The 14,766-nt window shown below is 40.6% G+C and overlaps 1 protein-coding gene across 1 annotated transcript in view; it reads right to left on the bottom strand.

Annotated features, from left to right (window-relative positions):
* efnb2a (ephrin-B2a) overlaps nt 1-14,766 on the bottom strand; it is a 50,729-nt gene that overhangs the window by 16,891 nt on the left and 19,072 nt on the right. Inside the window, exon 2 of the mRNA XM_039745933.1 lies at nt 9,016-9,299. Coding sequence (XP_039601867.1) covers nt 9,016-9,299 — 284 coding nt within the window. The remainder of the gene's footprint in view (nt 1-9,015; nt 9,300-14,766) is intronic.

The following is a 14,766-nucleotide window of genomic DNA, read 5'->3' as shown; positions in this document are numbered from 1 at the left end:
TGGAAAGAAAGAAAAAGTTTCCATATATTTGAAGGAATATGAAAAACACGTTTTAATAGTTCCAGAAAAAGAGGAAGCTGGAAGAATAGAGAAGGGCTTTGGGAGATCGAGGGCTAAAAGATAAAATACGAAGAAAACTGAATGAGGTTTAACAATGATCAGGATTCAGATGTTAAGTCTGCAAGGAGAGCCACTGAAAAGAGAGTGGAGAAGTTTAAATGTGTAGGATGAGTGATAGCCCAAGATGGAGAATTCAATGCAAAGATAAACCCATAGAGTGCACTGTGGATGGAATAACTGGAAGTATCAGGAGTATTGTGTGATCAAAGAATTTAGGCAAAAGGTTAAAAAGGTAAAGCTTTTCAATGATGCATGGGTAGTAAAGGGAGCACAGGAGGAAAAAGTTGGATATGGCAGAAATGAGATTACCGAGATGGAGGTGTGGAGTTACAAGGAAAGGATGGGGTCCGAAACGACAACAAACGTGGGAAAGATATCCAAGAAAGTATGTTGAAGTGCTATTGACATGTGAGGAGGACAGAAAAGGAATACGTGATGGACAATAGAAAGAGAAAAGTGAGGGAGGCCAAAAGGCAGAATTAAAAGAAGATCTGAAGGGAAAAAAGGTTCTGACTGGCAAGAAGGTGCAGAACCAAGCCGTCTGAAGAAGGTGGATCAATCACATTGACCCCAACATGGAAGTGAGAAAAAAAGAGGAAAACGATTCGTTCAGAGCCAAACCGCAGTCTCCTCCTATATAGTGTGGTCCAAATCTAATTATGCAATATTAATTACGCTATAACTTCAGTTTATTACATTGAAAAATCACTCGGTGGGGAAATCGAGAAGTGTGCAAACTGACACGCTGAACTTGAATTGTTCCTGCATAAATCAAAGTCATCCAGATGATCTGGATCACCGTGTACGTAGCTGGCTACTCAGCCTTGGGCTCCAGGCAGTCTCATGTACTGTGGCAGGGAACAGACATGCAAAGCACAGGTAAGGAGCCGGCAGTGCAATTGTTAGCGATTCAATGATTTGCTGCCACTTGGCTCAAAAAACAGATGGGACAATTCAGAGAGCCGACAGTGGAAAGTCACCTATGACTAACTCCGATATTATGCGCACTAGCCCAGGTCAGGTTTTTCATGTGGCGGTTTAAAACAATGGGTCCCTGTATTTAGCATGAAATCTGCGAAGGCTCAAGTTTCAGTTTAGTCTCTTTACAGTCACACTATATTACAAGTTGTAATAATCAAGTATTCATTATCTGTAAATACATACTGCATCAAGGTTGTGTTCTGATGGGTTGAATTTTTGATTTGTTAAAATTTAGCACTCCAAGCTTGATAGTAAGAAGTGTACTATACACAATTTAAACCAAAAAAAATTAAAAAAAATAAAAAAATATGCCAACATTACACTCTACAGTTTGCCCTTCCCAAAGTAAATAAACAAGGCCACCAAAACACATTAGAGCTACTAGACCAGGGGTGTCGAACTCCAGTCCTAGAGGGCTGCAGCGGCAGCAGGTTTTCATTCTAACCGTCTTCTTAATTAGTGACCAGTTTTTGATGCCAATTAACTTTAGCCTTAGCTTTAATTGGCTTGGCTTGGCTCAGGCAAAAGTTGTTTTTTCCTTAATTAGCAGCCAGACAGTAATGAGACATAAAACAAGCAGGACTTGACCAGCTCACGTGTACCCGTCAAACAAAATCTGAAAATAAAGATGACGGTCTCAGTAAGGTTGATCTCTCAGGTTACCAAAACATTTTAGGAGTTTTGGAAATGTCTGCTGTGGCAGAAAGACAGCAGCAACAAGCCATGGAATTGAATAACGGGTTTAATTAACGGCAAGAATCAGCTTCTCATTAAGGAACTGGTTGGAGTCTGAAGCCCCGGTTTAGCTGGTCATCTATCTGTTGGCTCGTTTCAGGTCATATTTCTGTTTGGCTGTTATTTAATGAAGAATCAATTCAGAAGACTTAATCCTTAAAACCAGGGCTATTAAAATAAAGTTAATTAGCAGTGAAAATTGATTAGGAAAAAAAAGGGTTAGAAAGAAAACCTGCACCCACTACGGCCCTCCAAGCCTGGGGTTTGACACCCGTGTACTAGACAATCAAGTGTGGTCCTGCGCACAGTGCATTCAAATTACGTTTGCATGAAAACTCACTTAGTCCACAGTAAAGTCATGAAGTGCACCACCATATCCAAACCTAAAAACCGAGCTCCGCTTCACTAGATGTACAAGTTTCCCCACAAAGATGGCAGGGTGGACAATCTCCCCTTCTTAAATGTTGTTTTGGGGAAGGATGTAGGAAATAAAGTCCCAATGCCTCACTCTCTAAAGTCCCGAGGACAGGTAAAACAGAGAGGCCAACTCGCTCATTTAAAAAAAAAAAAATCTTTATAGAGTGGCCGTCCACTGCAGAGTTAACGTCACTCAAGTGGAGTAATGAGCTATTATTTCCAAATGTGTGTTCTTGCACCCTTGTGGTACCGAGGCTTTAAATCCCAATGGTGCGTGACTCCATTAACAACTTACAACTTTCAAGCTCCGTTAGGCACCCAGAGATGTGCACACCGCTTTCTTTTTTTCCTCCTTGATTTCAAAAACACTTGGAAGACGAGCAAATGCAATCCAGTCTGGGTGATTGCACACTAAAACTTTTCTTCGGCAAACAAAGCAGTTTTTTAAAAAAAAAAAAAAAAAAGGTATTGTTTTTAGTAGGACACAACTACAGGGAGATCGAGCCGTACTTTATACAGTTTAGAAGAACTCAAGGACACCGTATGAAAGCCATGTTTAGTTAAAGCACTCAGAGCTATTATTATATATACACATTTAAGTGCACTAGTGTGCGCAATTAGACTATCACCCCAGTGGGTTCAGGATTGAAGCACAAAATTTATCCAGAAAAAGAAAAAAAAAGCTATATATAAAAAAAAACACAAGCACTTGCTTTAAAAGAAGTCCTGGTGTCACATTTTCCATACACCTCTATACCGGAGTGTACATAATTACAGGTCTGAACTTGCACTTTAAATAAAACACTGGAAAATGTTATAAAAATAATTGTGATGGTCTACTTAGCTCCAGTTTAATTTACAATTATTTGCATTTATGTATACAGCCTAATTTAATGCGGTTGTATTTTAACATAAACATAATGGGTGGTGGCTTGTAGAACACTGGTGGGACAATTTATGGATTACATACCAAAGTTAAATTTTATACCAAAAGGTTAAAAATTGCCTTGTACAATATTTATGTGCAATGTAAATACAGTCTTTGCATTAAATTTGTGAAGTCTTTGCAGATACAGAAAATCTGAGGCCTCCATAGATTTCTGCAAAGATTTAGCCTTCACTAGACATCAACTTAATTCATAGGAGTAAGTTAAGTAAAAATGTGATGTTTGAATACACAAAGGGAGGTCTGAAAATCAAGAGTATGCCTTATGAGAAGGATTTAGGAGTCATAGTGGACTATCAGCTTCTAGACAGTGTTCAGAAGCCATTAAGAAGGCTAACAGACTGTCAGGTTATATAGCGCCTTGATGTGTGGAGTACAAGTCACAGGAGGTTCTGCTCAAGCTTTATAACACACTGGTGAGGCCTCATCTGGAGTCCTGTGTGCAGTTTGGATCTCCAGGCCACAAAAAGGACAGAGCAGCACTACAGGGGGTCCAGAGAAGAGCTACTAGGCTGATTCAGGGCTACAGGGGATGAGTTATGAGAAAAGATCATAAGAGCTGAGCCTTTACAGGAGATGAAGAGGAGACCTGACTGAAGTGTTTAACATTATGAAGGGAATTAGTGCAGTGGATCGAGATGGTGACTGGATGTTGGAGTTGTAGTGGACTCGATACTATCAACTGCTAGTCTGTGTTCAGAAGCCATGAAGAAGGCTAACAGACTGTCAGGTTATATAGCGCCTTGATGTGTGGAGTACAAGTCACAGGAGGGTCTGCTCAAGTCTTTATAACACACTGGTGAGGCCTCATCTGGAACAATCTGGTTAAGTTTCCAGATGACAAGATAGGTTGATTGGCAGATAACTGAATCTGATAAATCATCACAGAGGGACTTGGACAGCAGACAGGTTTGGGCAGATCTGTGGACGATGAAATTTAATGTCAGTAAATGTAAAGAATTACATGTAGAAACTAAAAATGTGAGGTTTGAATACACAATTGGTGGTCTAAAACTTGAAAGTCCACCTTATGAGAAGGATTCAAGATTCATAGTGGACTCCACACTATCAACTTCCCAACAGTGTTCAGAAGCCATTAAGAAGGCTAACAGAATGTCAGGTTATATAGCGCCTTGATGTGTGGAGTACAAGTCACAGGAGGTTCTGCTCAAGCTTTATAACTCACTGATGAGGCCTCATCTGGAGTCCTGTGTGCAGTTTGGGTCTCCATAAAGACACAGCAGCACTAGAGGTGGTCCAGAGAAGAGCAATGAGGCTGATTCAGAGCTACAGGGGATGAGTTTTGAGGAAAGATTAAAAAGAGCCGAGCCTTTACAGGAGATGAGGAGGAGACCTGACTGAAGTGTTTAAAAAGATGAAGGCAATTAGTCCAGTGGATCGAGATGGTGACTTTAAAATGAGTTTATCAAGAACACGTGGACACAGTTGGAAACTTAACGGTAAATTTCACACAAACCTTAGGAAGTTTTCCTTCATACAGAGAACTACAGACAAGTGGAGTAACTGACCAAGTAGTGTGGTGGACAGGACGACTTTAGGAGACCTTCAAAAGTTGACTTGATGTTACTTTCGAAGAATTAAGTGGGTAAGATTAGTGAGGTTTGTTGGGCTGGATGGCCTGCTCAAATTTTAACACACAATGGTGGTCTCCAGGCTACAAAAAGGACATAGCAGTACTAGAGGTGGTCCAGAGAAGAGACTAGGCTGATTTAGGGCTACAAGGGATGAGTTATGAGGAAAGATTAAAAGAGCTGAGCCTTTACAGGAGATGAAGAGGAGATCTGACTGAAATGTTTAACATTATGAAGGGAATTAGTCCAATGGATCAAGCCTGTGACTTTAAAATGAGTTCATCGGGAACACGGGGACAAATTTCACACAAACAATAGGAAGTCTCCAACATGCCACCCCAAAACACATGGCATAAAGGACCAAGTAATGTGATGGGACAGTGGGACTTTAGGAACCTACAAAGATATCCTTGATGTTAATTTTGGAAGACTTAAGTGGATAGGACTGGTGAGCTTTGTTTTATTTGGTGTACCCATCTGAACAATCTAACATGTTTATATTTAAAAATCACAAATATTTATGTAGACACATGAAGATGGTGCCCAGAGATAGCCCCCAGGACACAGGGAGATCACGCAGTTTACAAAAGGCATGGCAAGTCTGGGCCACAGACTTGTTTATTGATGTAATTTCATGTTACCGGAGCACTACAGTGTCCAAGTTTGTGTATAAGGGATGTGCATATAACTAGAGCGTGGAGTTTGTAGTATCCAAGAGGAAACAATACCTTTTAAATCTTACTATTTGGGTTTACTCTGGACATCTAATGCAAGATAAAGAAATTTGCTTATAAAAACACTGAAAGCATTTGCCGAGATGCCACAGGAGAGGCTGGCAGTCAGACTTAGAAGTGGTGCGTTTCTCCAGAATCCACCTACCCATCTAGACTGGCATCATCTGCAAACATAACCAGTTTGTCATCTATATTCCTATTAAAATATCATATTAAAAACAGCAGCAGCCCCAGCTCTGAACCTTGTTGGGCACCACTGTTAACAGCCATCCTGAACTTTCCCTTCTTTTAGCTTGATGCCCAACATTTCATTCGCCTTATTGAATGTTTTCTGAAAGTCCAGATAAATAATATCGTCATCTGCTCCACTCTGGTCGTATCCTTTTGTTGCTGCCTCATAGAATTCCAGCCTGTTAGTAAAACATGACCTCCCTCGTCTGAACCTGTTCAGTAAAATTCCTGCTCTCACCATGTGTTGCCCCATCATTTCCTTAATAATTAATTCCATTAAAATTTCCTTGTGATGCACATTAAGCTTACTAGGTCATAGCTGCTTAGATACAGTACAATTAATTTTTGTATAGCCCAAAAATCACATAAGGGTCACAATGGGCTTTAACAGGCCCTGCCTCTTGACAGCCCCCCAGCATTGACTCTCGAAGACGACAAGGATCTGCTCAGTCACCTTTTTTTTTTTATTTTTAACACAGCTGGATAATATTTGCCATTTTCCAGTCCTTCAGAACTTTCCCAGTGCACAAGGACTTCCTAAAATAATGTATCAAGGGTTTATATCTGTACTTGCTAACCTCCTTAAGAACTGAAGGGTGAATGTGAACTGGCGCTTGTGAATTTGGATTAAAAACTGGCTTGAAGATGGATGAATGGATGTTGAGAGATGATATGGAGATCTCTCATATATCTATCTATCTCTATATATATCAAAAGAATTAAAGGAACACTTTAATGAGAGTATAGCATAAAGTCAATGAAACTTATGGGATATTAATCTGGTCAGTTAAGTAGCAGAGGGGGTTGTTAATCAGTTTCAGCTGCTGTGGTGTTAATGAAATTAACAACAGATGCACTAGAGGGGCAACAATGAGATGACCCCCAAAACAGGAATGGTTTAACAGGTGGAGGCCACTGACATTTTTCCCTCCTCATCTTTTCTGACTGTTTCTTCACTAGTTTTGCATTTGGCTACAGTCAGTGTCACTACTGGTAGCATGAGGTGATACCTGGACCCTACAGAGGTTGCACAGGTAGTCCAACTTCTCCAGGATGGCACATCAATACGGGTCATTGCCAGAAGGTTTGCTGTGTCTCCCTGCACAGTCTCAAGGGATTCTAGGAGACAAGCAGTTACTCTAGGAGAGCTGGAGAGGGCCATAGAAGGTCCATAACCCATCAGCAGGACCAGTATCTGCTCCTTTGGGCAAGGAGGAACAGGATGAGCACTGCCAGAGCCCTACAAAATGACCTCCAGCAGGCCACTGGTGTGAATGTCTCTGACCAAACAACCAGAAAGACTTCATGAGGGTGACCCAAGGGCCCCATGTCCTCTAATGGGCCCTGAGCTCACTGCCCAGCAGCATGCAGCTGGATTGGCATTCGCCATAGAATACCAGAATTGGCAGATGCACCACTGGTGCCCTGTGTTTTTACAGATGAGAGCAGGTTCACCCTGAGCACGTGACAGAAGTGAAAGGGTCTGGAGAAGCCATGGAGAACATTATGCTGCCTGTAACATCATTCAGCATGAGCAGTTTGGTGGTGGGTTAATGATTGTCTGGGGAGGCATATCCATGGAGGGTCACACAGACCGCTACAGGCTTGACAAAGGCACCTTGGCTGCCATTAGGTATCAGGATGAAATCCTTGGACCCATTGTCAGACCCTATGCTGGTACAGTGGCTCCTGGTGCACGACAATTCCTGGCCTCATGTGGTGAGAGTATGCAGGCAGTTCCTGGAGGATGAAGGAATTGATACCATTGACTGGCCACCACACTTTCCTGACCTAAATCCAATAGAACACCTCTGGGACATTATGTTTTGGTCCATCCAATGCCACCAGGTTGCACCTCAGACTGTCCAGGAGCTCAGTGATGCCCTGGTCCAGATCTGGGAGGAGATACCCCACAACACCATCTGTCATCTCATTAGAAGCATGCACCGATGTTGTCAGGCATGTATACAAGAACACAGGGGCCATACAAAGTGCTGCATAATTTGAGTTGCTGCAATTCAATTTTGGCAAAATGGACTAGCCTGCCACATCATTTTTCACTCTGATTTTTGGGGCGTCTTTGAATTCAGGGCTCTGTGGGTTGATCATTTTCATTTCCATCAAACGATGTGGCATCCTTTCGTTCCTAACACATTACCCAGTCTATATCAGTATAGATATCCAGGAGGATTTCTTTTTCCCATTGAGATCTGATGTGTTTTCAAAGTGTTCCTTTAATTTTTTTGAGCAGTTTATATATACACACACACACACACACACATATATTATTCTCTCTGTCTATGTCCCTCTCTCTCTCATATATCTATCTAATCTATCCATCTCTATCTCTATACACACACACACACAGAAGTGGGCACATTTGCATATAAGCTCTCCGTGTACTTGCACAAAAGGTGTAAATTATATAGAGGGATAGGAACTAATACACATCCACAATAAAAACAAAAATCAGGTCTTGCCACATCTAGCTAGAAAGGTTTCAAAATGGGAAACATACACAGGGGGTCCTCGGGTTACAACGTCTCGACGTCCATTTCGAGTTTAACGCTCACTCCCATAAAAACTTTTGAGACATGAGAAGGAATAAAAGGTAAGGATTTTTTTACACTCATTTTTTCCTGTTCCTACAGTACAGTATATTTATGTCCTTTTCTTTTTTCTCAGATTTTGTGTTATGTTCTAGATTATGATTTTGCAAATGTGTTAAGATAGGTCAGCGACTTGGGCGAGAGTGTGTTTGGACTTGCACCAAAATTTGGGTTATATCACTGTTGTAGGAACAGAACTGTGTCGTAACCCGAGGACCCCCTGTACATAAAAAATAAAAATCAGGTTTTGCCACATCTAGCTAGAAATGTTTCAAATGGGAAACTATATATATGTGTGAAATAAAAATCAGGTCTTGCCACATCTATAAAAAATTGTTTCAAATGAAAATAAAGAAAACAAAAAAAAAATAATTATGCAGCACCTCGCGGTGGAGGCCCATTTGCACGATAAGAGACAGACTGGTCGGCCGGCCGGCCATCTCTTGCTTCAGGAAACGCCAGACTTTTACTGTGAGAAAGCACAGGGAGGTTTTAGAGCTGCAGCTTTAAATGGTTTATCAAGCCTGCCAAAGCCCGAGGCAACAATCAGGTTTACTTTTTACAACACACTGTAAATGTATTAAAGGCAAATAAAATGAAAAGGATGAGTCACATCAAAGCTCACATTCATTTCAGGTTTGAATACTTACAAATGATATAGTAATCCTTGTATCTTGAAAATTCGAGCCCCCACAGATTTGGGCTAAACTCCTGAAACTTGAGGGTAAACTTGACGTCCTGATCTGGTTTGACGCAGTTCAGTAACGGGGTGTCCGTTTTGGTGATAATGCACTTCTCCGCTTGGTCTTTTGGAACCAAGTACAGTTTATAGTATTCATACTTGTCACTCTGTCGCGAGTCCAGCTTTGGGCAAACAATGTCCATCTTGTCCCCAATTTGTGGATATAACACCAGTCCTTGTCCGGGGGCAAACCTATTAAAGAAAAGGAGGGAGGGGAAAATAAATAAATAAATAAATAAATAAATAAAATAGAAACGTGTCAAGCCAGGTATATGCAAAAAAAAATTATCACACAGCAATCAGGTATCTGTGGGAACTCGCTGGTGGCTATATTTAAAAGCACACAACTCATACACACATATCTGTTGTCACAGAAACACTGATGAGATCACCAAACAGGTTTCTGGAAAAAGCTTTTGTGTGCTTCTTGAGAAGACAAAAAAAAAAAAAATAAATAAAAAATCCACCCTGTAAGTAAGTGTTTTCTTCCTGCAGGTTCCTTGAGAGCTACATGACAAGTTCTGCTGGTTATCAAGCCATCTCTTGATCTTAAAACACACACACACACACACACAGTGTTCCTTTTTTTGGGGACATGTGGGTAAGCTCTCATGGCAGCCAAAGACCAAGTAGCTGCCATTTTATATCTGCCTACCAGTGATGATGAAGCCCATTTCCAGAACATGCAGTTTCCATTGCTGTATTTTATTTTTTCCCTCCCATCACCACTCCCTGTTCAAAACCTCCAGCATTAAAAAACACACACACCATTTTTTATTATGACCCATTAAAATGAGCTTTACTACCCTTTATTTTCTAGAGCATTCTTTTTTTTTTATGTTGCGGCCTGGCCTCTTAATGATAAAGGGTATTAAATTCAAAAGTTTGGAGCTTGGCACCCCTCCACTCCCAAAGTCAATTGCTCAGTTCGTTCTTTGAGCTTGCTTTTCATACTCCCACCCATTTTGCCATTTCAGCAGTATTGGGTCCAAGGCATTGGAAGCAAAAGTTCATTGCAGATGCACAACCACAGTTGAACAGGGCCGGTTTGAAGTAATCCCAGTAAATAAAAACGAATGCAGACAAAATTTTGGTTGTCGGAGGATACCCGAGAACCTGGACGAATCCCACACGACGACGACGAGTCCACAAACAAACAGAAACGAGAAGGAAGGATTTATAAACACCACACGGCAGATCTTGTTGCATTAGTTCGCTAATTTGTCCGAATCAACTGCCTAAGTCATGTAATATTTTTCCTGTATTTACAGGTAGAACTTCAGCCAAACGGCAGAGGGGTTTTTGGCCGCGTTGGGGAAACATCTTTAACACAGCCAACCAAGAACGAACATGGAGGCCACTACAAGGTAAACCCCTTTAACTGCATAATAAATTTAAAATACAGGCTTTCCATGTCAGCATAATACTAAAGCAACGAAAAGAAAAGCTTCACATCAAACCCCCATGAAGCGTAGTGGTGGGCATACAAAGAGCAAAAGAAGTTAAAAGTAAATAAAACAGCCATTGTTGCCTTATGTGTTTTTACATACCCAGGTTCAAATTTCTGGACTGATAATTGTGTGCGCGCGAGGTGTGAACATGTCCTCACTTGGTCTCTGTACAGAACAGGTTACCTGGGAATTCACAGCTGGCACGGTGGCAAGTTTGTTAGGGTGTAAGAGTGTGTGTGTCTTGTGACAAAGTGGTGGCCAACTAGGAATCGGTTCCTGCCTTACTCGCTCCTAAAATGGGATCCAACCTCAGCGAACACATAGTGGGAGTCGGGGCAAAGTAGTGTTAAAAAGCAATGGATTAAAAAAAAAAAAAAAACCACAAACACTTTAAAAAGTGAATTTAGCACACGTCAGACGGTTTCCCTTCAGTTATACAATAAATCTGTACACATTTCTTTAAGGTGGAATTAAATCACACATTTGTAGAACTTTCAAATCTGACCGATGTCAAGCAAGGATAAGCAATGTATGCGTGCGTGTGTATTCTTGCTATATTATATTGTACACACTATATATCATACACTATCATAGAGAGAGATAGATATAGATATATTAGATATATCTATACATAGACATACATAGAGATATAGATATATTAGATATATCTAGAATAGACATAGAGAGATAGATATATCTATATATCTATATTATCTTATCTATATCTATCTATAGGGTGGTCCAGATCCAATTATGCAATTTTCATTACGCTAGAACTTGATTTTTGTATGTAATAAACTTATTTGAAAAATCCCAGGCCATCGAGAAGTGTGCAAACCGACGACATGAAGAATCGTCTTTGACCTGAACTGGAATCGTCCCCGCATAAATCAGTCATCCACACAATCTGGATCTGGACCATGGTGTGTGTATTATGTATGTTTTATATATAAAGTCTCTCTCCATCCATCCATCCATCCATCCAGCCACAAAATCCTAAGCCTAAAAGTGCAACGATTTTAGGCGACTTATGTCATGCTTTAAATTGGGCTTATTTTAAAGCCTACATATGTTTGGTATTCTTTTTAGAGTTGATTGAACTTTAATGTGATGCCGTTAGATTTTCAGATTCTTATTCCATTTTTAAATTATGAACTAAAATATCAAGAAGGTCGAGTTACGATGACCTATTGCATATCACTTTAGTCATTACCCGATTTTTCCTGCTATTCAAATGAGTCATTTAAAAAAAAGTTTTTTTTTTTATCATCTATAAGATTGTCACTTAACAAATGGATTGTTTTGTAACTTATAAATACTCATTGAGCGTAGTGGACCTCAGTTTAACAAGAATACTCCAATCAGTAAGAGAGTAAATATTTTATTCTCATTTCATGATTTTTACTCTATTAAATACATTTTTCTTTTACATATTTATAGAATTTTGTGATTTTAGCTTTATTAGCAATGTGTTTGACATTATCCATTAACCCTCCTAAATAAAACACTCACATTACACAGATATTAAAGGCACTATTTAATAGATAGACAGACAGGTGAAAATTCCGTTAACACTAATGGTACTGCTATATTACATACACACGCACACACCATTTTTATGGACAATTTACGTGCCACATATGGTCCATGTGTTGAACATGATGGCGAACAGATTGAGATGTTCCTGTAAATCTTGCACACATGAAGTATGTTTTGTGAATAAATGGTTTCCGCCATTCCAACGTTAACATCATTTTTGACTCGCCCTGTATCATCATATCCACAGCACTACTTTTCTATTTGTTAAAACTTCACCTTTTTGAAAACCCAATGTAGGAGAGGGAAAAAAAATATAAATAAATCCCACTCTCCACCTCCGGAGTCTGCTCTTACAATCCAAGCAGCACTGGGCCCAAGGCAGGAATTCTTTCCTTACAGAATTGTAATGCAGTGCCCACTGAACAGAATTAGGATGAAAAGTCCAAGTTCTTACAGACGGACATTTCTCAAGGTGCGGAAAAGGCAGCGAGTTGGAGGCCTGTTCCTTTGCGGGGCTTTCATCTTTTTGGACTTTTCCCCACATTTGGCAGACTTGGTGTCACAGGGTGCGACGTATCAAGAGGAAGCAGAGTGCCATCAAAACAGTAGGTGGGGCGACAGTGGAAAAGCAGTGCAAGAACTGTGGAAATTCTATCCAAGGAGGAAAAAAATAAAAAAAGGCACCAACACCAAGAATTCCAAACCACCCATATATATATATATTGCTTGTTTGGTAGAAAAGCCATAAATTACACAAGTCACATTTGCACCCTAAGCATATTCTGGTTTACAGGCAACATGCCATTCTCTAAATTCATTCAAACCAAAATGCTGGCAGCAGCCCTTCAAACCGCATAAAAACGCTTTGCAGTCCGCTGCAGCCTTCACTGGCCTTTCTCAACAAAAGAGCGTTTTTTTTTTTTTAAAAAACACAAACTCGTTCAACATCTTGGACGTTGCTCTCCTCAAAAAATGAGCTCAGTACCCAGTGCCCTCCTGCCTGCCCGCCACTGCACTAAACTCACTCCAGATGTGAATAAATAAGATTTCACAGGAACAGAAACTCCAAGCCGCACCCCGTCACAACAGACAGCGCCCTCCCGGCTTTGTGTACAGAGCACCAACTGAAGCCTGTCTACAAATTCATTTTGTCAAGCGGTACTTCGCAAGCCAGAGGAAACCAAAGCATAATCCTCCACCATGCCACAAATGCCCAGCTTCTTTATTTGTGGGGTAGCAAGCTGCCGGTTAGAACAGACATTTAGTTCTGCTGCACGCATAAAAAGAGGCTTCCTCCTTCTGTTAGGAGCGGGTTTTAGAACTGCAACTTATTAGGCCTGAATTCTGCTACGACAGCACAAAAGAAATGTAAATTAGGGGCACGCTAGAAACAGAACACAGGCATGTTTTTTTAAGGAAATCATAGCACCAACACCTCGAATATTAAACTATTTTTGCTTCAAAAACCCCTTAAATGTAAAAATATGTCCTTTGGAGGAGATGTAAAATTGAGATCCTGACTCACCGTGGTCATTAAAGATTCCTGGGCATCCTATGTGAAGAGTAGGGTGTATCCCAATACCCAGGCTAAAATACCCACCATGGCCTGGTCATTGTAGCCCCCTAAATCATCCCCCGTCTGTCTCTCACCTTTCCAAAAAAAAAAAAAAAATCAAACTGGCACATTTCGGATGTTAACACATTAGTGGTGGCTGAAGGGGCTCCCCACTCTATGTGAAGCGCTATATAAATGTAAAATATTATTAAAACCTCACTGTACAACGTAAAGGCAAAAAATAGTGTAAAGAGTAAAATATATAAAGTAAAGAACGAGCCGAGAAGGTGGAGACAGCGTTTTAGCGGTTTAACAACTGGACAGGAATACACTACATGGCACTTATTAAAAATTTTTAAAGCTTGATGTAAAAAAAAAAAAAGTCACACCACAAAGCATCAAAATGGGTGGCAGGGTGGCACTGCGGTCTTGTAGTAAGAAGTGTGCATGTTCTCTTCATGTCTGGGTGCTCCAGTGGTCCTTCCACATTCCAAACACATGCAGGGTTGGTGGACTGGCAACGCTAAATTGGCCCTGGTATGTGTGTGTGTGCCTGCAATGGACTGGCACCCTGTCCAGGTTTTGTTCCTGCCTTGTGCCCTATACTGACTGACTGGCTGGCTGGGATAGGCTCCAGAATGCCACCCCGCAAGACCCTGTTAAGGATAAAGCAATTAAGAAAAATGTCCGACTGACACCGTGGATTGTCTGGGATCTTGTGATGAAGGTCGGTCAGTTGAAAATGGACCTTTTCTACAAATAGAACTCCAAAATTTCAAAATGAATGCCTTGGACTAGGATCATGGAAGGGAAACCCAGGCATGACAGTATAAAAACCAACATGCAAACACATGGAAATAAAATTAAGTGATTCATCATTTTAGGGTATTTATATACAGTATAAAGTGGGCATGTGAGGTCTGTATTTCTATTATACATGCAGGCACGCACACATTTGCATTGATGAGCTCAGCACCCCAAAGTGATGTACAGAAAGAGGTCAACATCAGTCTGGGATCAAGCGTTAAAGGAAAAGGCTTTTTTAAAAAGAATTCTCGAATTACAGAACCAAAGTTTCAGTTAGAAGTACACAAGAGTCTTCAAAACACACAGT

The sequence above is a fragment of the Polypterus senegalus genome, chromosome 2, assembly GCF_016835505.1.
Source record: "Polypterus senegalus isolate Bchr_013 chromosome 2, ASM1683550v1, whole genome shotgun sequence".
In the NCBI taxonomy this organism is placed as follows: Eukaryota; Metazoa; Chordata; class Cladistia; order Polypteriformes; family Polypteridae; genus Polypterus; species Polypterus senegalus.
The sequence above is the reverse complement of the archived record's forward strand: the minus strand, read 5'-3'. Positions and strand labels throughout refer to the sequence as shown.